Source organism: Vulpes vulpes, chromosome 12 (genome assembly GCF_048418805.1).
Source record: "Vulpes vulpes isolate BD-2025 chromosome 12, VulVul3, whole genome shotgun sequence".
Lineage (NCBI taxonomy): Eukaryota > Metazoa > Chordata > Mammalia > Carnivora > Canidae > Vulpes > Vulpes vulpes.
Genome location: NC_132791.1, coordinates 123,895,153 through 123,918,119, shown reverse-complemented (window position 1 = coordinate 123,918,119; position 22,967 = coordinate 123,895,153). Strand labels below are relative to the sequence as shown.

Below are 22,967 nucleotides of genomic sequence, written 5' to 3'. Positions count from 1 at the left end.
ATCTGAGTTGGGAGCTTTTAGCAATTAGTAAGAACACTGACTAATCCCATTAACTCTGGCTGGGAATCCTTTAGTGTTACAGGACCTCCCTTTCCACATGACCATAGGTATCTTTCCCTTGCCTGGGAACCCCCGGAACTCATGCATGCAACTCACAGGACTCCCTCAACTTCCTCATCCTTGTGGCTGGAGTACTATTTCCAAAAATAGGATCTGCTTATTTATAAAATAAAAGTAGAAAGGGGTGTTAAGGGCAGCCTAGGTGGCTCAGCGGTTTAGCGCCGCCTTCAGCCCAGGGCCTGATCCTGGAGACCCGGTATCGAGTCCCATGTCGGGCTCCCTGCGTGGAGCCTGCTTCTCCCTCTGCCTGTGTCTCTGCCTCTCTTTTGCTCTATGTCTCTCATGAATAAATAAATAAAATCTTTAAAAAGGGGGGGGATGGACAGCAGCACACATCACTGATAAATGTAGACTTAAAAAAACACTTTTTTTGAAAGCTAATTCAAGCACCCAATTTAAAACTCAAAATCTGGGGTGCCTGGTTGGCTCAGTCAGAGCATACAACTCTTGATCTTGGGGTTGTGGCTTTGAGCCCTATGTCTGGTGTAGAGATTACTTAAAAATAAAATCTAATAAATAAATAAGTAAAATTCAAAAGTTATAAATGGTTATTGAATAAAAAGTGGATCTCTTTTACATTCTTCCTTCCTGATAATCATCCAGTCCACCGGGCTAGGATCATCACCATTACCATTTTCTTGTGTGTCCTTCCAGAGGTCTTCTTCGTTTTTTACACAAATGGTAGCACACTAGATACACAGGTATTTACCTGATTTTTTCAAAACCAGTTCCATACATAAAGCCGTTTCTCTCTTTAATAGATGAATGACATTCTGAAGATAGCATAATTTGTGTAAATAGTTTCCTATTAATAAATAGATTTATTCCTTTTTTTTTGCCTTTGCAAATAATGCTGCAATTAATATTCTCCTGATGGAGTCTGTTCACATAGGATGCATTCTAAACTGAAAATTCCATAATTCTGTCTCTAGCTAGCTCACTTGTGTACATTTGTAATTCTGTATACCAATTTCCTTGGAAAACAACAGATGCTTGCAAAGGTGATGAGGATGTTTTTGGGTGCACTTGACATTCCACGTTAAAACAAAAAAATTTTAAGCTTCTGAGCAAGGTGAGCTGCAATGATACATGTGGCCCTTGTCAAAACGGCCAAGCGCCACCTTAGGAGCATTTGTAAATTCAACATTAAGTGTTTATTGCTCTCAAAATTCCATGTTGACCAAATGTAGTAAATTAGGGCAGCCACACTGTCTGGTTCAGGTAGAAAACCAAGCCCATGACTGTATGACACAGCATATTGAAAACCTTGCTGTTCTGCTCTCTGGTGGCCTCCCACAAATGCTGGGGGAAAAAAAAAGAGAGAGAGAAAGAGTCATGCTGCTAATGTGGAATCTTGTGGTAACTCATCAAAAGAAAGAAGTCCTGGGATTGGTCAATAGCACATATCTCGTGTCCTCCGGTTTCCTTTCCCTAAGAACTCAGCATTAAAAAGCAAGTCTAAGCAGTCACTGAAGGACATGGGCAGGACTGTGTTTTATCCCTCTGTGTCTGTCCTACACAGATCATGTGCTTTGAAAATGGCTGTTTAGGGTAATGATATTAAGAAAACTCGACATTTCATAGGTGGTTGGAATGAACCAGGACTTCTCTGGAAGATATAAAAGAAACTGAAAAATCATAGTAGTCATCTGGCTACAGGTGCGAAGCTCTTCAACTGAAGGAAATCAAGTTTTGGCCAAAGAGCTGGAGATGAAGCACATGGAAGGGACTCTTGACTTCATCTCAACTCAGGTAAGTGTTTTGGTAGAAATGGTAGAGGCAGGATAAATCGTCTTGCATCCTCAAGTGTATCCACTGGATACACACAATTTCAATGAGGAAACACCTAAGGACACCATTAGGAGAGCTCTGGATGGACCAGAAGCAGTTGCCAGGGGGTTGTGCCATTTTGAATCTGAGAGTAACTATGGGTTATCACATTTGAAGTCTCTGGAGGTCTTAGAGAAGGTGGCTGGACATCGGAAGCTCCAGACTGAGGCAGTCAGGTGGGATGTGATGGCTGTCTGAAACTCTTGTCTTTTGAGGTTCAAATGTGAATATAGGTGTGTAGCAGTCTACCTGGGAGCTATGTATCAGAAAGAAGTATGCTCTTGCAACCATTCTCTCTCTCTCTTTCTCTCTCTCTACACACACACACACACACACACACACACACACACACACCTCCCACGCCTAATCTGTTCTTTCCAGAGCATTTGCTTTTAACTAGTGAGGCTGTCCCAAGGCTTCGCCTACTATGGAGCTACAACCACTCAAATTCTTTAATTGTGCGCAATTCAGAGTCACAATTTGAGGTCCAGCCTTGATTTTGTAACTAAAATACAGATTGGTTGTCTATCCAGAATTGGTAATGGCAAACGTGCCATATTTTGCCCAATGCTTATTTTGGAGTTTTATTGTCAAGACATTCAAAATCTGATGCTCAGTTTCACCATCTGTAAAATGAAAAGTGGGCTCACATGAAATGATCTCTAAGTTTTCTCTCATCCCTTTTACATTCTTTGAACTTCTTGGAATTACTTTCCTACTTTTCCTTTTAAGTCAATATAACTTAGAGTCAAGAAAAGAGGATTTCCCTAATGCACGTTTGTCTCAGAGCCATAGGAGCATTTTATTTTTGTCAGAGATTTTCTTCCAATTCCAGTTTACTTCAGATGAACAACTGTGCTTGGTTATTATCATAACAATGAGCATTTAATTTTTCATACCCTCTCAATAACATAAAAGTCTCATTTACCCAACTATTTGTCTTCTCTAGACAATATGATAAAATATTTCCACAGGCATATCCCACCGTAACCACAAATACATGCTTAAAATCAAACTATTCTAAGCATTTGTTAAAAAAAAAAAAAAAGTTCCTCTACCCCTGAACTTCCTCTTTTTTTCCAGTCAGCATTACTATAGGTTTCATATCCACACTCGAGAGGTTATTTTGGACTTCTCCCCTTTCTTAAGTCCATCTTCGTCAAGGGTGTGCGTGTGCAGTCACTCTGTGGGACTTTTCACGTCCCAGTGTCTCACTAGATTGTCCCCTCCTCTCCTTCCCCGCTATTTACTTCAATACTTCATGTCTGTTCTGCCATATTGGCCACCAGCCACGTCTCCCTGCTCCAGTTCTTCCCCTTGCAAACCATCCAGTAATAAGCAGTGTATTTATTTTCCTAAAATAGGATGTCCTCCATGTCATCCTGTGTCCAAACCCCTTCACAATTCCCCACTGTGTACAGGTTCTGTTGAGCTCAATCCCTCTCTGTCTCTGTCTCTGTCTCTCCCCATTTGCAGTATCTGTGTAATTTGGTTCCAAATATCCACTACAGCTTTTTTTCAATCCCTATTTTCCACATTCCCTGGCACTCCATCTTTATTTATGCTGCTCCACTCATGACCTGCCCCATCCTCTTGGTTTATCAAAATACTATTCCTCATCATTATCCAGCTTCTTCTTCTTCTTCTTCTTCTTCTTCTTCTTCTTCTTCTTCTTCTTCTTCTTCTTCTTCCTTTTTTGTCTTTTGGAAGCCCAGGATCATCTTCTGTGTGAGTCTTCCCAACCACGTCAACATAAGGCAGTTCTTCTGTCCTCAGAAACTTCGTTGCATTTATTACCCCTGACACATATTTAGCACTTCTAAATTCTCTTGTCCTCTTAGTTTTCTTTGAACTTTTGTATGTTTTTTATCTCCTAAACTACATAGTAAGAGAATGAAGGGCAGTTAGAGTATCATATTCACATCATGGGTCCAGATTCCAGAACGAGACTGCCGATGTTCTCGTCCCTGCATGCTGACTGACTGACTGTAATCTTGGTCTGAATTTTCTCATCTGTGAAATGGAAATAGTGACAGTTATTCTCTCACAGGGGTTTCGTGGGTATTATATGAGCAAACACATGGAAAGTGCTTAGAATGGTAAGCATTCACAAAATGCTGGCAATTGAGATAATTATTCATGCCTCTTAGCTCCAAAGCACCTGATAGAGTGCCTTGGTCTATAACAACACATAGTCAATGCTGAATGGAATTCAGTTGAGTCAATGAGGGAGCTAAGATAGACTGTGAGGATGATATATCGTGGAGTAGGGGAACTCCTAGCATCATCAAAACCATGTCACAGATGCCGTCACTTATAGTCAGCCAGCCAGCCTCATTTTAGGTCCCTGCCACTCCCTAACACTGCTAGAGGGACTTCTGAGGGTTTGGCTGGGTGAACAGGGGATGATTTCTCAGAGCATCCCTCCCTTCCTGCCAGGCGAAACTGACCTGGCTGCAGATAACAGGTTGCCAGACATCCTACGGGTCTTAAAGGTGATATCAGAAATGTAGACCAGAGAGCTCTTATGGCCCCAGAGAAGCCTACCAGTTTGCTCTATCACTTAGCGGCCCTCAAGACTGGCCTGCCCAAGCGGAAAGCAGGCTCAGCAAGATGCACCCCTTTCATCTTGCAGCATGATGATGCCCGTGGACTCTAGCCAGCAGGATGCTCTCGGCTGGGACCCCATCATCAATTGTTAACGGGCTACAAATATGGGCCAAAGAAATGGGGACATCCGTGCTGCTCAACTGAGCCATAAAGTCAGATTTTTAAAAATTTGTTAAAGAGAACTAGAAATTGTAAAGTTTTAGCCCCAGTTATAGATATCTCTCTATATATAACATTATAGATATCACTACCATTAAGTAGCCCAAGCAGATTCAACAGATCCAGGCCTAAACCGTATATGCTCTATTGAAAACAATTCAGAGTGCCAAGAAGTCATTTTATTAAAGGTGAAAAGTGTCATCAAAGGCATGAACTCTGGTCCAGTGAAACACGTATGTGCTTTGGATGCAGACAGACCCGTGTCCTTCATGTCCAAACCGTGAAATTTCAGCAAGTTTTTCCAACCTCGATTTGCTGAGGGATCAAGGGGATTGATTATAACACCGAGCTCACATGGCTGTGGTGACACATGAATGAGATAACGCGTTTAAAGCAGTCCACCTAGCCTGTGGCCCAGGCTGGGGACACAAGCCACATACATTCCCTTCCCTTTCACTCCAAGACCAGATGCATCCCGTCCAAGGCCAGGAGGGAGGCACCTGGTGATAACTCCACAGGCAGGCGAATAGATTATTTGAATATCATTGAAATGTTGACCTAAATTGTGCCGGGCGTTGGACAACCGACACAAGAGGAAAGGCTCTCGGCTCCGGTGCCTTCCCCACTCGCAGCTCAGTGCGGAGGGCTGTCTCCTCCCAAGCTCCAGAAAAGAGATCTGGATTCATCCTGGGCTTAACCTCGATTTTGACACATTGCAATTTCCAATAAGGCCAGTTTCCTGGCCCAAAGAAGCCCTTCCCCTGGGTGAAATCCAAACAGCCTCATTTGTGTAAGTTCCCTTATTGGTCTTGCTAATGCGGGTGTGGTTTTTCCTCATTACAGAATATTGATAACAGCAGGCAGCCGCGGGAAAGCCGCCGGGGCTGGGCGGCCTCTCGGCTCCCCCGGCCGCCCGGGAGCGGCCCGCGGCGGCGGCGGGGGGCCCAGGCGTGGCCGAGCGCAGCAGGGGCGCCCTCCCGGCCGGCGCTGGGGGTGGGGCGCCGGGGCCGCCGGGGCCGCCGGGGCCGCCGGGACCCCCGGGCCGGGCCGGGCGGGGAGGGGCAGGGGCGCGCGGAGGAGGCGCGGGAGCCGGGCGGCGGGGCCCGGCAGGTCCCGGCGGCTCCCCTCACCCGTCTCCACGCCTCCCGGGTTTTCCCCTTGGCTCGGGGTTTCCTGTTTCAGTTCTCGGTGATCTCCAGCAGCAGGTGCTGGTTTGCAGCCTCCGCTCCGGCGGAGAAGGAAAGAGGGAAAGGGAGGAGGAAGCGGCGCAGCGGCTGCGGCTGCGGCTGCGGGCGGGCGGGCGGGCGGGCGGCCGAGGAGCGCGGCGGCGGCGGCGGGCGAGCCGGGGGCGCTGTCTCCGCGGGCGGCGGGCGGCGGGCGAGCCGAGGCCGGTGCGGCCGGGCGGGCGGGCGGGCGGCATGGGGGAGCCTCCCGCTCGCCCCGCGCCCTAGCGGCGGCCGCGGCGGCCGCGGCGGCCCAGGGCGGAGGCGAGAGGAGAGGCGGCCGCCCGCCGCAGGGCCGCGGGGCCGCGGGGCCGCCGGCTTCCCGGGCCAGGGGTGATGGCCGCCCCCAGGAGACCGCAAGTAGGTTGAGCCGCAACCCCGCGTGCGCGCGCGGCCGGGGCGCGACTGGCGCCGCCGGGGGAGGGGGAGGGGGAGGGGGAGGGGGAGGGGCGGGGGTGGCGGGGCGCGGGGGGGCGCGGGCGCGGCTCCGCGCGGGGAGGGCCGGGCTGGCCGCTGCCGCTGCGGGCCCCGCCGCCGGCTCGCCGCCTGCTCGCGGGGTCGGCCATGCCGGGGAGCGGCCCCCAGGTTTGTGCCGCGGGCGGCGGGGGAGGGGGCGCTGAGGGAGCCGCGCGGGGGCCGGGGGCCGGGGGCCGGGGGGCCGCGCCCGAGCGCGGGAGCGGAGAGGCCGGGGCGGGAGCGGCGGCGCCGGGCGAGCTCCAGGCCCGGCCCGGGCGGGGCGGGGGGCGGGGGTCTCCGGGCCCGGGTGGGGCCGCGCGGGGAGCCCGGCTGCCGTGCCCGCGGGCAGAGCCGCCCTCCCCGGGCTCCCGGGCTCCCGGGCTCCCGGGCCGGGTGAGGCCAGCGACCCGGGCCCCGCGGCCTAGGGCAGCGGTCCGCTCGCGCCCGCCCCGGGGGCACGGCCGCGGAAGATGGAGGCGAGCCCGGGCGCCCCGCACGGAAACGGACCCCCCGGCGCTGCCCCTGCGGCTCCGGCCCCCGCGCTCGGCCCCCCGGCCCCGCGCTCGGCCGCCCGGCCCCGGGCTCACTCCCGCGTCCGCCCCGCGCCCCGCGCCCCGCGCCCCGCGCCCCGCGCATGGGCCGCTGCTGCCGGGTTTCGCACCCCGAACCGGGTCCCCGCAGAAGCAGCCCCAGCGTCCCCGTCCTGGGTGCTCCGGCCGGGAGGCTGGCCGCGGGGGTAACCGTTAACAGCCCTGGTCTGTGCTCTGTGTTTGGTGATAAAGGGATGAAATGCGAATCCAGATTTAGGGAAAGTTTTCCCATTGGTTGCGAGACTGTGTTGGAGTATCCTCAGGCCGGTGAGGCGCTTATTGACTCAGATTTCTCTCTCTCTCTTTTTAAACCATCTTAGAATAGTTACAGAGACACTTAGGGCTAGTATATTTAGAAACTTGGTAAAGTTCATCAATTCTTTACTCATTTCCTCGCTCAGTGTTCCTAGTGCGTATAGGAAAGCGGTGGATAGGTCTCAAACGCTCCTTGGGCTTTCCGGGAGAACCACAAGAAGTCAGCAATACGGAGGACTGTATATTTTTTTTAAGTCCTAATATATTTAGGTTGTAGTAGGTATGACTTCCGTTTATTGAATCACTCACATGTATATTAATTTTAATGGCACTTTTAAAAATTTTGGTGTCATCCACTGTTGTAGACATTTGGCTCCACCAAGTATTTGTAAGATGATCTGACAGCTTACCTCTCTGTTCACCTGTTTGCTTTTTCCCAATTTGGCATTCTTTAAGTTACCTAAACCTGTCTATTTGAAGGTACCCTTAAATACCAGAATGATCTAGGAACTGTGTATCTATAATTCAAAACGTTTGAATATTTTTACTTCAAGAATGGGTTCTACTTTCAAAGGACGTTTAAATTCTACCTCAAGCATCCTTCCGGTCCTCTGTCGGTCATCAGGAAAGTACTCAAACATTACAAACAAAGTAAAATGAACTCTTTAACAAAACAACAAGAAGGCCAGTATTCTTTAAAGTGCATTTGATAACCAACGCCTAATGAGACTAGTTTATTATAATGGAAAATGTTGAAGAAGAGGAAACAGAAACTTGGAATGTTTGTATGCTGATGGGAGTTTTTATTAGTCACTTCCTTTTACTACATATTTGTTTTAATTACAAGACTAATAAAAATATCCCATTTTATATTACTGGCTTCTCTGGAGCTGTGTTTTTCATGGATTACATTTGCCAAATTGTACCCCAGGTGCTTTATGGAAATTCTATTTTTAAAATATTTTCCTCATTCTACAGCTGGGTTACCTTGTCCTCATTCTAGCAGACCACAATGATATTTTACATTAATTTTAATTACCGTAACAGATGTAAAAGTGTTGCTATCATTTTATAGCTTTTAATAACCTTTTCTATGCCCTTTTATACCTTTTTATGCTCTTTCTTTGCTTTTCATAATTTTTGTAGATAAATTTGGAAGAATTCTCCCATTCTCATTTGGTAGCAGTTTTAAAGAAATGAATAGAAGATATTAAGTAGGAGACTTTTAAAAATCCTTTTCGTGTTAGAATGTAGGATTGTAAACTAATCTGCAGTTGTTGCTCACTTGACACTGGTAAACTTTTATTCCCTCAGCAGATAATTAATTTAGTATCGATCTGGGTGCTGCAGTAGGCCCCTGACCTCTAAAAGAAGAGAGATTATGAACAGATAGAAGATAATGCTAGATAAAATGTACTAAGTGGGACAAGCAGAAAATAAGAAATGCAGGTACTGTAGTAGGGAAGGCTGCATGCCAGCTCTTAAAGCTAAGATTCAGGCTGGTACAGCTGGATAGGAGTCATTTCCAAGTGAATAATGCTGTGAGTCAAGGAAAGCAGGGAGTGGGCGGGCCAGTGTGTCTGGAACATTAAGTAGGTGATAGGAGTAGTGAGTGATTAAAGTGGCACACATGGTTTCAGGGTATAGTTTTTATTGGAAAGAGAAATACTAAGTAAGAAGGTCAGGGAATGACAAAAATGTATTAAATCAGGTTTCCAAATTTAAACGAAAGTACAACCAAATTAAAAATACCAAAATTCTAGAGATAGATATCAAATCTACCAAATGTAAAAAAATCTTGTGTTTTAAGTGCTGACATTCCTCATGGGCCTACAACATACAAAATCTTGTGACTTTATAAAGACTTGACTTTTAAGAGTCACTAAAAAACAATTATTGCTGCTGTTTCACTGTTCACAGTTCAGAGAAATGATGGATGGTTGAGAATATGGTTTTTGTAATCTGTTTCATCCCAGAATATATCTCCAATTTCTTGGGAAAAAAAACTTTATAGGATTATTGAGCTATTTAAATGAGATAGTATGTGATAAGTATACCCTGTCTGGCACGTAGTAATTTTGGTATTTGATGGCATAAAGATAACTTTCAGATCTGTAATGTGGAGGTTATCACTTCCCTATCTTTGCTACAGTTTTTATAGCTGACATAATGCTAGCTGTTACCTACTGTGCACTGAGATGCCAGATGCCATGCGTATGCACTGCTCTTATTCTCATTCTGTGGATGAGGAAACCCAGACATAAGAGTTTAGATAACTTTAAGTCACACATCTAGAAAGTTACAGAAGGGAGTTTGAACCTATGTCCTTAATTAACCATTGGGCAGTTCTGCCTCTCTGATTCTGTTTTTACTTTTTTTTCTCTAAAAATCGTGTCATTGTGTATACGTATGTTGACACACGTTGTTTGAAAATTAAGAGATGCATAATAATTAGCATTATAGGTCTGGGAGATAAGAGAGGTATATTAACCTTTACAAAGTCCTGCAGCGGTGGAACAACATGAAATCCTGTCTGGCCAAATAGTTGGAAGGCAAGGTTGCGTAGATCCTTAAGAAGATAAGCCCAAAGACCATTTTAGTTTGGCCTGGCATATGTTTAAGCAGCAATGTAGTACCACCAAAGGGAGCATTTTTTGTTTTTTGTTTTTGTCAGAAACCTCAAAGGTTTTTTTATGAGTAGGGGTTTTTATTGATTTTCCCGAACCTTATCTCTGTAGTAATATAATGTACTTAATTGTGAAGAACTTAGGAAATGTAGGAAAATGTAGACAATTTTTAAAACCCCTGTAACCCAGAGACAACTAACAATATTATGATGGATTTCTCTCTGATTTTTCTATACGTCAGCAAAGGATTGTCTTCCTTAAAATGAAAATAGAAAATAATGCCCCATAAAGCATAATGTACGTGGTTTTACATCATAACACTGACAGTAATTCTTGTGCTCAGTGAATTAGCCCACAAGCAGATGTCTGAAAATTCAGCATGTTCTGCCTTTAAGATAATTATCAAATCCCTAAGGAGGGATAGGGAATACATAGAAAATCCCAAGGTTGTCTTATTTGCCTGGAATGTTTTCCCTTATGCTCCCTTACCTTTTGCCTGGCTCACATCCCATTGTTGAGGCCTCAGCTTTGACCTCACTGGTTTACTCTTAAACTTTTAAGATTGATAACAGTAGGTAACTCTTAATTGTGCCAATCATTGTTCTAGGTGCCATAAATGTATTAATGCATGTGATATTCACTGCCTCCTTCATGAGAATTTGTTTGCAAAAAGATAGGTCTTGTATAATTAGGATGTGATAATAGAGCTTTGTATCCTACCTTTCCATCCCCAATTAGCATACACTAAGGATTTTCTCATGACATTAAAAATATTTCAGGACGCTTGGTGGCTTAGTCAGTTGGGTGTCCCACTCTTAATTTCAGTTCAGATCATAATCTCGGGATCCTGGGATCAAGCTCTGGGTCTGGTTCTGTGCTCAGCGGGGAGTCTGCTTGAAGATTCCCTCCCTCTGCTCTCTCTCCCTGCTTATAGACACTCCCTCTCCCTGTAAAATAATAAAATTATTATTATTCTCTCTGTAAAATAAATCTTTGAAAATTTTTTTCTTTATTTTTATTAAAACCATTTCTTCCTAAGAACATGTCATTTTATTTATTATTCTATTTCAGTTAGACATCCGGTTCTTTTCCCCAGTATTTTAATATCATAATGCATTAGTTGAATGTCCTAGTAAAAAAAAAAAAAAATGTTTTCTGCATCTGTGTTCTTAGGATTCATAGAAGTAATGATCAAGGAGAATAAGCTTTCCAGGAAAGTTATATAGCTCTTGCTATACACCTATTAGCAAAGAGCGAGAGAGCTGATTTCATCCCAAACATGAATGCACTGTTGAGTTTTTAAATTTTTGACAGTTACATGAGCATTAATATCTAATTTTAATGCTGACTTTTTTTTTTTTTTTTTACTTAGACTTTAAATTGTTAAAGTGGTACGAGTTAATTAAGAAAAAGCAAAGAGAAAATGAAAGCCACCTGGAATCTCCTTACCCAGAAATAACTAATGTAAATATTTGGATAAATATTCTCCTTTTTTTTTTTTATTCCCATAGGTATACCTTACAGAATTTTTACTTGGGTTTTTAAATAACACAAGCATTTCATAGTCTCCCAGTTTCAGGCAAAATTATTTGCTTAATCCCCTGTGTTTTCAAAATACAATGTATTTCCTCACAGAGCCTTGAATATTTGGTGGTGGTTCACTGTTTTCTTCCTTATTTTCTGCTTTCTGTATCTCTGCTCTCCATCTGTAAAACAGAAGATACTGCCTAGAGCATAGATTCGTCATAACGATTTACTGGTAATACAAAATGCTGATAACTACCTTTACTATGCCTAGGATTTTATTTTATTTTTATCTTGTTTTAGGCTCCCTGAGGGCAAGGACTTGGTGGTCCACATTGTTGAATCCCAAATCTTGTATATCACTTGGCACATAGTAGACGCTTTATGAGTGTGTGTTTATTGATAAAGGCCACATAGTACTTAAAATGAATCTGTTCATATGGGTAGAATGAACAAAAGCCTATAGATGATTAAGAGATGGTTTCAATAATTAATTCAGAGCAAATAACACAATTGGTACCAAAGTTTTAAAAGGTCGCTTAGAATGAATAATGTGATTTCTTGAGGGGCCATACACATTTACCTCCTAAGAATATAATTAACCTTATCTACCCCACTTAGCAGGGGAAGGATATTACAGAAGTGAATTTTTTTTTTAAAGATTTTATTTATTTATGAGAGACACACAGAGACAGAGAGAGACAGAGAGAGACAGAGGCAGAGACATAGGCAGAGGGAGAAGCAGGCTCCATGCAGGGAGCCTGATGTGGGACTCATCCCGGGTCTCCAGGATCACACCCTGGGCCGAAGGCAGGCGCTAAACTGCTGAGCCACTCAGGGATCCCCAGAAGTGAATTTTCTAGAACATTCTTAAAGTCTTGCAAGAGCAAAACATTTCAAAACTATTTTATTTACTTTGATTTTTTTGTTCTTGTTGTTTTAAGTAGGCTCCATGCCCAACATAAGGCTTGAACTCATGACTCTGATATTAAGAGTCCCACGCTCTACCTGCTGAGCCAGTCAGGTGCCCCATTTTAACTATTTTAAATGGAAATTTTGTATGGGAATTTTTATATTTTTCTATCTTCAAATAATATGCAGCTTATAATTTCATTGGTTGTGAAATATAATAGTTCACATTTATTGGGTACTAATTCTATGCCAGGCAAAGTATTAAGCACTTTACTTATATTATCTGATTTAGTTGTGCAACAACTCTAGAAGATTTATACTATTGTTTTGCCTGTCTTCCAGGTGATGGAACTGATACCTAGAGATGTTAATTAACTTGGCCAAGGTTATCAAGATTTCTGATTTATTTTAAACTAAATAGCAATACTTGTTATGCTTTTTTTTTTCTCCAGTAACATGGAAGGGGCAGAGGGACCTAATGATTTATATTGATTTATATTTTTATTGGGTCTTTTCTCCTTGATGTTAGCTACTCCTTGCTGACATTGTCACTCCCTCTCTCTAAGCTGCTGTGCGTTGTGAAACTGAAGGACAACAGCTAATATTAGGTCTAAAATAAAAGTGTCCAGGCAGTGATTAAGGCCTGATGCTCAGATAGTCTAGGTTGGAGAACTGAAAAGATGATGCTGCACAGAGATGGCAGGTGAGGACTCTGAAAGCAGTTAGATGTGGATTTGCATTTCCTGGCTGTGACCTTAGGGAAGCCTTGATTTCTCTTTGACTTCTCATCCATCAAACACTGTGTACTTTTGCAGAGTTGTTTTTACCAAATCAAGATAATGAGTGTAGAAGTGCCTGGCACATGGAAGCACTCGATGTTATTATAGAATGATTTGATTGGACAGAGATTTTGTTTTGTTTTGTTTTCTAGTCTACTTATTCAAAGGCTCGAAATTGTCTCCTGAGTAATTGGGATTACCGCATATAAAAATTCTGTAAGATCAGATTTGCTGTTACTGCTTTTAATATGTCCATTTATATTTTAGATTTTTCCAAAGGGCTTTCAAATCTATTACTTCATGTTTTTTAGGGTGAAGCTAAAATTAGTTTTTGTTCTTTGTTCTTAGTCATCTGTACTCATTTACTATTCAAAATTATGTGGGCTTATTTTTATCCTTATTCTGTGACTTAGTCTGTTTCAGATCTTGCCTTTTACTTTATAGCTCATTTTTATTATGTGCTTACAGGGAGTGGGTTTCCCATATAGTTGAGGCTTTCTCCTTGTTGTCAACGTAGACATTTTTTGTTTTACCCTTGAGTTTTCATTTTCATTAATGATCTCACTGGGATGGTGATCTTAAGTATTCGATACTTTCTGAAATTTTGCTATAATTTTAAATGATTAGTACAGATTTAAAAGGCTTTAAAATGTGCAGTAAATTATCTATTTTGATAAAGTAGGTATTCTGCTGTTGCTAAGATAGTGTAAAGCAACATAAAAGTCATGGACATAAATATATGTTAAAATTAGCAATATCATGCATAGGAAAAAACAGTTTTAAATAGGAGAAATGTTTTCTAAACTGCATTTCTATTATTTTGACTACTTCATTTTATCTTTTAAAATTAAATTTTGAGTTTACTTAACACATTCACTTTATCACATTTTTAGAATCCAGAAAAAATCTAAAATGATACTGAAAATCATCTATAATTCTCACCTAGAGATACTTTTGGTATCACTATCTTCATTTTAAAAATCTTTTAGTCAATATAAACACATCCTTTAAAAAACGTGTATTCATATGTAGTTTTGTATTCATATGCTCTTCATTTAATATGTTTTCCTGTGTTATTAAATATCCTTTTAAATGCTTATTTTTATTGATTGAATGGCATTCATCATACTCAACTACTGAAATTAGTCAAGTTCATATTGTTGAATATTTGGTATGACCAGTCTTTTTTATTGTTATACACAACAGTGTGATAAGTGTCCATGTATATTGATCATTGTACACATCGATTCTATTTTTAACAAATTCCTAGATATGATTATGAAAATTGCTTCCTAGAAAAGTAGAAAATTTATATTCTACTGACATGGCATGAGAGTGTCCATTCTTTGCACCTGTCACCATTTCCCCACACAGCCTATCTTTGTTATTTGATAGACAAGAATGGGCATAATAGTGCTAAGAAGTGCATTCCTTAAGAATGCATTTGAGTTCCATTTCTGACACTTACTGGCTCTGTAATCTTGAACAGTTTTCTTATAATTCCCCTAAGCCTTAGATTCTATGTAGAATTGTGATAGCAGTACTTATAATCATGATATTATCATCTAATATTATGGTGTGGAGATTAATAGTTGATGTGTATTGAAGCATAAGTCCTTGAGAGATTCTAGCTACCATTATTTGTTATGAGTGAGATTTCTCCTCGTTATATTTTGTAATTTGGTTACCTATGTTATACCAGCTATGACTGGTATAAAGGAAAGTTACTCGTTTTTTAAGTAATCATCTGGCTACCTTACTGAACTTTTTTAATGTACTTTAAATTGTAGGACTTAGTTCTAACATGTTTTCAGTTGAGTCTGTTGATTTTCAGAATATGTAATGGTAATGTAATAATTCAGTTTTTTCAGTATTTCAGTTCTATTTTTTATTATCTTATTGCATTGGTTGAAATTAGAAAACAGTGTTGATTAATAGGCATTTGGGCTTACTTCCGATTTTATTATTTTATTTTTAAAAATATTTTATGTATTCATGACAGAGAGAGAAAGAGAGAGAGAGAGAGAGAGAGAGAAAGAGGCAGAGACACAGAGGGAGAACAGGCTCCTTGCAGGGAGCCTGACGTGGGACTCAATCCCAGGTCTCCAGGATCACACCCCAGGCTGAAGGCAGCGCTAAACCGCTGGGCCACTGGGGCTGCCCTTATTTCCGATTTTAATGGGACTTCCTCTCATATCACTTTTTGAATGTCGGGGCTATTGTTTTCTTACATAGGTGTCTCCTACACACACGCACACACACACAAACACATATTCCTGCAAATAACTACAAAAGTTAAATGTGAGAAACTTGAAAATAGACTTCTATGTCATGGAGGAGTCCTTTAAATTATTAAATCCTTAAGTATCTTTTAGGTACATCTTCAAAAATATTTTTTCAGTATTTGATTCATATTCTCTTCCTTTTTAATTAAATGTGCAATCAGTTTAAATAAATCTTAAATTTCAGCAAGGCTGAAATAATACTGCTTTAGTGTTTTGCCCCTGGAATAGAACCTTTTATTCAAATGACGTCTTAGGATCTGGGTTCCAGTGTCCTCCTTATTCAGCCTCTTAGGCATTTTGTAGAACACTGTGAAAACTACTTCCCCTCCAAAAAGATTCAAATAATCTGTCCCCAAAATGACAGTGCTACTAAGCCTGAAGTTTTCAGAGGTTAGGAAATACACCTTGTGATGTCATGAGGTTTTTATTAAATAGATTTTGTACTGTAGTTCTAATTTAGCATGTTTAAAAAGATGACTAAGTATGGCGGTATGTGCTACATGAAAATATATTCACAAATCTAGGTAGTATCTATCATTAGGTTACTGAAATTTTGGTCCTGGAGTCTTCTTTTTTCTACAGCATTCCATCTATCATTATATCTTAAAATACCATCAACTTGCCAATGACTACCAATGTTATATTTCTCTTTTATGCACCTGTCTTGAGACAACTCCATTTGTATAGCTGTTACAATATGAAATGAAAATTATCTAAAGCAGTTTTTTATACTTCCAAATCTGTTTCTTTCTAAGCCTTCCCTACTTCAGTTAAGTGTTACTACCATCTTCTCAGCTGGTCAAACCAAAAATCTAGAACTCCTTTTTTTTTTTTTTTTAATTTTATTTATTTACTCATGAGAGACAGAGAAAGAGGCACAGGCAGAGGGAGAAACAGGCTCTCTGTAGGGAGCCTGATACGAAACTTGATCCCAGGATCCTGGGGTCATGACCTAAGTCAAAGGCAGATGCTCAACCACTGAGCACCCAGTGCCCCAAATATCTAGAACTTCTTGATTGCTCAGATCCCCTTTTCCTCTTCCACAGCCATCTCAATGGATGAGCCTTTAATCAATTCATGTAATGAATTGAATTAACCAGATTGTAATATCTTATCAGAAATATCTATTATCATAGAATAAATCCATCCGGTTAGTATGTATTACTACAATTTGAATAAGCTACGTAATTTACCTTTCATATTTATAGAGCTCTTGTGGATAATATAAGTAAGATTAGGCATATATTTGGTTAGTTTTTATGCCGTGTTTGTTAGGTTTTGTCAACAGAATTATGCTCACTTCTTAAACCAGTGACATGCTTTCCATGGTCTTCAGTGCCCTAAAATTATATAAATGAAGCTGGGTACTTAGAGGTTTTGCTAGAACACATCCATAGAACCTATAGGTGTAACATCCTTTTTCAGGAATGGAATTGTGAGCATAAATCTTTCATAGACTTTCATTTCTTCCATGATATTGACATTTATAACCTTTTCTTAAGTTGGCTTAATTATGGTTTCTTAATTTATTGGCATGAAGATTTATGGGAAGAATCCTTCCATTTCATTGAACATTACATTTGTCTTGTTAGGTATTTGCAGAACTCCCTACTCTTGCTCACAGTTTTAGGATGTTTGTCATTCATTTGTACATGTCGAACCAGCTCTCCATTTCATTAACCAGTTCTACTTTCTCTTTTTTGGTTCCTAGTTTGTTTCTGCTTTAAATTTTATTACTTTGTTCATTCACCTTTATTTTATTTGCTTGCTCATTTTAATCTTTCCAATTTAAATCTTTAATTCCTTGATTTCTTCTTTTCTATTAAATACCATTAATATTAAATACCATTAATTTTTCCTCAAGTATCATTTTGGCCACATCCCCAGGCTATATTTTTATTTTTCTTTAAACAGTTACTTGGAAGAGAGTTTTAATTGATAGATAATTTGGTTTTGGCTATCTGTTCGTAACGCCTATCTGTGTATCATGGCCAGAGTATATTTCCATTCTCTCTAGGTTTGGAAAAAGGTGGCCTAGTGCAAATGTCTGCCTGTATCTCAACTTTTGAAGTCAGGTAGCCTGTGGTGAATTACTCTGTGAGTACTGGGGATAAGGGTCTTTTTTATTATCCTTGTTGTTGCTTAAATACGTATAAACTCCAGGGTTTAATGCCATCATCATTTAAGGCCTGTGGATGAGAGAAGTAAATCCAATGCTTTGGACATCAGGGCTTTCTGTCATCTTTGTGTAAGGATAGGATGGTGTTAACTTTCAAAATAAGCTCATTTCCCAGTTTGTTTTAAAAGTATTTGAGTTCCTTGCATGGAGCTTCTCTGCTCCTCTACACACCTCTTGGTCCTCGTGTGTCGTCCCCACCCCACTCCCCCCACCCCCGTGTGTTTGCTAGGATGTCCTGGGGCTAGGAGTTGAGCCAGTGGCTATGGCTTCTTCGTCCTCCCTCTGCTCTTCACCAAGTTAATAGTGTGACAGGGAGCGTCTTCTGAATCCTCCCCATTGTCTTCCTCAAGATTGTAAAGCTTCCTAAGTAAAAATTAACTGTTCTTTCCTGACCTGTTGTTTATGGATTGGATGAATAAACTGGCCAAGAGGAAGAGCAGAATCATAGAAATCACTCTCCATTCTTGAATGTGGGCAGTAGTGGCAATTCTAGTGATTCCCATGAGAAAATTAACAAATTACTCTTTTTCTGAAAGAACAAAATGCTTCAAATTACTGCCTTTTTATTTCCCTGGTAAGCTAGCTCCCTACTGTTGGGTGCTCTCTAAGGTCTTCTGATTGCATTGAAGAGAGAGCTGCTGATTGGTCCCAACGCCATACTCCCTCCCCTTTGGAGAAAGGACGTCAGCAGGGAACAAGAGACAGCTAATGTCTGAAGTCAGACCCTGCCCGCAGATCACAGAGATTTTCTGTACCGAGACTAGATTCAGAGTACAGGAAGCATGTTTAAAGTACGATTTTGAAGAAGCACTAGGAATCAGCTTAGAAGAAAAAAATTTCACAAAATTGATGTTCTGACTTTGGTGGAGGTAGGAAGTTTTAGTGCTGGCCTGGGTGGCTAGGAAGCAGGTGCCAGGTTGGCAGCTGCCGCTTAGCCTCGAGACCACCCCGAGCTGCGAGAGCACCTGAGTGAAGCTGTGGCAGGTGGAGAAAGCACTTTGGAGCTCCTGAGTGACAGCCAGAAGCCAGAATGCCAGTTTGGCAAGTGTGTTGCTGGGTGCTGAGTCTTGGGCCTGAGCATTCCTCAGAATAACAGGGAGATCATAAGTGTTTATTTCCTATCTTGGTAGCAAACGAGTGCTTAAGCTTTATGTGCACTTCCATAGATGGAGTACTTAGTCATTGATCAGCACCTTATATTGGCAGGACAGACCCACAGAGATTTACATTTCACCAAAATCCTGGACTAGTTTTCTTCTCACTGTGTGATAGCCTCTTATTCAACTTTTTGTACCATCTCTTAAAAAATAATCAGTCCTGGAAATAACATAAAAAGATTAGTTATTTATCTTAGAACAGCTGGTTCCAAAGACTGATTCATGTGGTTGCCAAATCTTTGCTTTCCAGTGAAGTAGTTTTTTGTTTACCAAACCACATGGGTTAGGAATCTCCTAAGAGTGAGAAAGAGGGTAAGCTGGCTCTTTCCTCCCTGCACCCCCTTTACTCCAGGCACGTGGGGGGTGGTGGCGCACACACACACACACACATACACACATACACACATACACAGCAGCAACATGAAGGAAGAAGGATGCAGGGACGAGGAAGGAGACCCAGGGCCTGGCTAAATAACACTCATTAAAAAAAAAAAAAAAGATTTTATATATTCATGAGAGAGACGCAGAGACACAGGCAGAGGGAGAAGCAGGCTCCATGCAGGGAGCCCAACGTGGGACTCGATTCCGGGTCTCAGAATCAGGCTCTGGGCTGAAGGCATTGCTAAACTGCTGAGCCACCCAGGCTGCCCCCTAAATAGCACTCTTATATTTAATAGTCTTTCATTAGTTTCTTTAAGTCATTTGGTTGAACAAGCTATTCTTATAATATTCAATGAACTTTTACCCCTTCTTCAAGAGTACTTCACATTTAGATGTTTAATCATTATGTTTAATAATTATTTTAATCATATAAGCATCCCAATACCCTCACTGATCTTACTTTGGGAGTTTTGATTTTGGGGAGAGGGCATCTGGAAGGAGCAATGAGGGGAATCTTTAGAGTGAATTCATTGCCAAATGTCCGCATTAAGCCTATAGGTGTCTCCAGGGCTGGGACAGAAGATTGACGATGTATCAGAAGAGGAGGGGGGAGAGCAAGGGGAAAAAAATGAACACCCCCCCTTCCCCCGTCTCCAGAGTTTCCAGTGGGAGATGCATTTCTTGCCTTCTGTTCTGAACTCCTGGCAGTCCTGGCCCCCTGGGTCTGTGGGGGCAGGGAAGACCTGTAGAGTTGGGGTGGTGTTAACAGACTTAGTTCACTCATATGCAGACGTGCACACCTTTTTTCTCCCTGGCCTCACTGAATCCATTCTCCCGGCTTACATTTCTTAAAAAACAAAACAACAACAACAAAAAACCCTTCTCCTTCCCGAACACCCCTCCTCTCAAATATCTTTGTCTTACGCCTTTCCTGCCTAACATTACAAGAATGTGTGTGCCATCCTTTCCTCTTCCCCAAATGCCTGCCCCTGGGCTGGTAGTTTTCCCCTGTGGTCTGTGCTTCCTTGGAGCACTCCTGGGTAGAACTGGGGCCTTTTGTGATGTTGGGCGGGAAGAAATTTACATCTTTATATTCCTGTTCTCTCATTGAAATTTAGCATTTCCCTCAATTATGAATGTAAGTAATAAATCCAGTACTAATAACAGCATACATGACTTTATCACCCACAGAAAGCATAAATGTTTCCCTATCGTGTCACAGTCCAAGTAAATACTCCAAAATACTGTTTTCACTTGAAAATCACGATAGTTATTAGAGTGCCTGCTTCATCTTGTTCTTTTCATGTGTTTGTAAAAAATATGTAGGTCACTAAATTCACAATTTTTACATATTAACTATATTTTACTATACCTGGCTTCTTTGTAATGCTGTCTGGGTTTTTACATATTTAACAGCATTACTTTGGAAAGAGGTCTGTAGACTTCAGTTGCCTGAGAAGGGGGTATAAGGCACAGAAATGGGGCTGAGAACATCTGTCCATCCCTCTCTTCATCTCACTGAAATAAGTCCTTCCATGGCCACTAAACGCCTTTACCCAGTGTCGTCTTGGTCATTTTGTAGTGTATTTGTGTCATTTGATGCCACCATTTTTTTAATACTTTTTAAAAAATATTTTACTTCTTCCTCTTTTGCCTGGATCCATGGGCTCTATCTTAGATAATATATCCTATTTGGTTTTTTTTTCTGCATAACTTTAGATACTAGTCACCTTTTGCTTGGACTATTATAATACCTTCCTAATGCATCATCTTTTAGTTTCTTGCCCCCACCCCCCAAAACTAATGCAGCTGGAGTTATCATCCTAAAATGTAGCTAGAAAACATATCATTCACATTGCCAGGAACCTTCAGGGTTCCCCATTACCTTTCTAAAATGTGGGTAGAAATATAACCTTCTCCTTTTAAAAATTTTAATTCCAGGGGATCCCTGGGTGGCTCAGCGGTTTGGCGCCTGCCTTTGGCCCAGGGCGTGATCCTGGGAGTTCCAGGATCGAGTCCTGCATCGGGCTCCCGGCATGGAGCCTGCTTCTCCCTCTGCCTGTGTCTCTGCCTCTCTCTCTCTCTGTGTGTGTCTGTCATAAATAAATAAATGAATCTTTAAAAAATTTTTTAATTCCAGTGTAATTAACATACAGTGTAATATTAGTTTCAGGTGCATAATTTAGTGAATCAGCACTTCTATACATCACCCCAGTGCTCATCATGACACGTGCCCTCCTGCATCCCCATCACCTGTTTCCCCCCCCACACACAAACCCACCTCCCCTCTGGTGACCAGCAATGTGTTCTGTAGGGTTAAGAGTCTAGTCTGTTTCTTGGTTTGCCTCTCTCTTTTCCCTTTGTTTTGTTTCTTAGATTCCGCATAAGAGTGAAATCATACAGTACTTGTCTTTCTCTGACTTAGCATTATGCTCTCTAGCTCCATGTTGTTGTAATGACAAGAGTTCACTCTTTTTTGCGGCTAATATTCCATTATACACACACACACACACACATACACACCATCCTCTTTATCCATTCATCTATGGATGGACACTTGGACTGGTGTCATGATTTGGCTGTTGTAAGTAATGCTGCAATACACACTAGGGTACATGTATCCCCTTGAGTTAGTGTTTTTGTATTCTTTGGGGTAAATATCTAGTAGTGCAATTGCTAGATCTTAGGGTAGCTCTATTTTTAACTTCTCGAGGAGCTTCCACACTGTCTTCCACAGTGGCTGCACAGTTTGCATTCCCACCAACAGTGCGAGACAGTTTCCTTTTCTCTGTATTCTCAGCAACACTTGTCTGTTTCCTCTTCATCCTCAGCAACACTTGTCCATTTCCTCTTCATCCTCAGCAATGCTCATTCCTTGTGGTTTTCATTTTAGCCATTCTGACAGGTGTGAGGTGATATTGTGGTTTTCATTTTCATTTCCCTGATGATGAGTGATGTTGAGCATCTCTTCATGTCTGTTGGCCATCTGGATGTCTTTGGAGAAATGTTTATGTCTTCTGCCCATTTTTAATTGGATTATTTGGTTTTTGGGTGTTGTGTAAGTTCTTTATGTATTTTGGATACTAGCTCTTTATCAGATACATCATTTGCAAGTATCTTCTCTTGTTCAATAAGTTGTCTGTTAATTATGTTGATTGTTTCCTTTGCTGTGTAGAAGTTTTTTATTTTGATGTAGTCCCAATAGTTTATTTTTGCTTTTGCTTCCTTTGCCTCAGGAGACATTATCTAGAAAAATATTCCTATGGCCAATGTCAGAGACATTACTACTTTTGCTCTCTCCCATTCCCTTTTTTAAAAAAACCTTCAGTAGTTTCCCAGTACCAGAGTTGAAACTTTGGCATGGCTTTCAGAACTTCCGATGAACTCAATACATCGTGACTTTCTAGCCTCTTCTATAGCACTATTACTTACACAGTGTTATGCATATTTTATTATCTCTCACATCTCTGGGCCTTTGCTCCTGTTGTTCTCTGGGCAAAAATCCTTCTTTCCATACCTTACCTTGCTCCCCATCTTCCCCCAAGCACAGATGCATGTACCATAGTCTGTATGGGACTGTGTTGCCACCATCCATCTCCACAGCTTAATATGTCACCTCTCCAGACCTTCTCCAACCATAGCCAATGTCCTTGTCTCTGGTACTGACTGATGTCTCTGTTAGAAGCATTAGTTTTAATATACCCTAGGCTTTCTAGATATTCATTTACCTGGTTTCCTTAGTACAGTTTATACTCCTTAGAATAGCACCTGGATACGTGTTGATGCAGTCTCTCATCCTCATTCAGCATTATTCCTCTGATGTAGGAGCCTTTCAAATACATATTTCTTTAGTGAGCGCATGAATTCACAGCTTATTGGC

General features: G+C 41.7%; 1 protein-coding gene across 5 annotated transcripts in view; it reads left to right on the top strand.

Moving 5' to 3' along the window:
- The first annotated feature begins 5,307 nt into the window (after window positions 1-5,307).
- The window catches only part of ZC3H12C (zinc finger CCCH-type containing 12C), a 76,160-nt gene continuing 58,500 nt past the window's right edge, over window positions 5,308-22,967 (top strand). The window contains exon 1 of one of the 5 annotated variants that reach the window (XM_072729886.1): window positions 5,308-5,509. Coding sequence is in view for 2 of the 5 variants with exons in the window: in XM_072729882.1 (XP_072585983.1) it covers window positions 6,279-6,302 (24 nt within the window). In the remaining 3 variants the exon portion in view is untranslated. Of the gene's footprint in view, window positions 5,510-5,790; window positions 5,925-6,100; window positions 6,303-6,429; window positions 6,528-22,967 lie in introns of those variants that run through there. The other 4 variants (XM_072729885.1, XM_072729882.1, XM_072729884.1 and 1 more) reach the window with 4 other exon arrangements.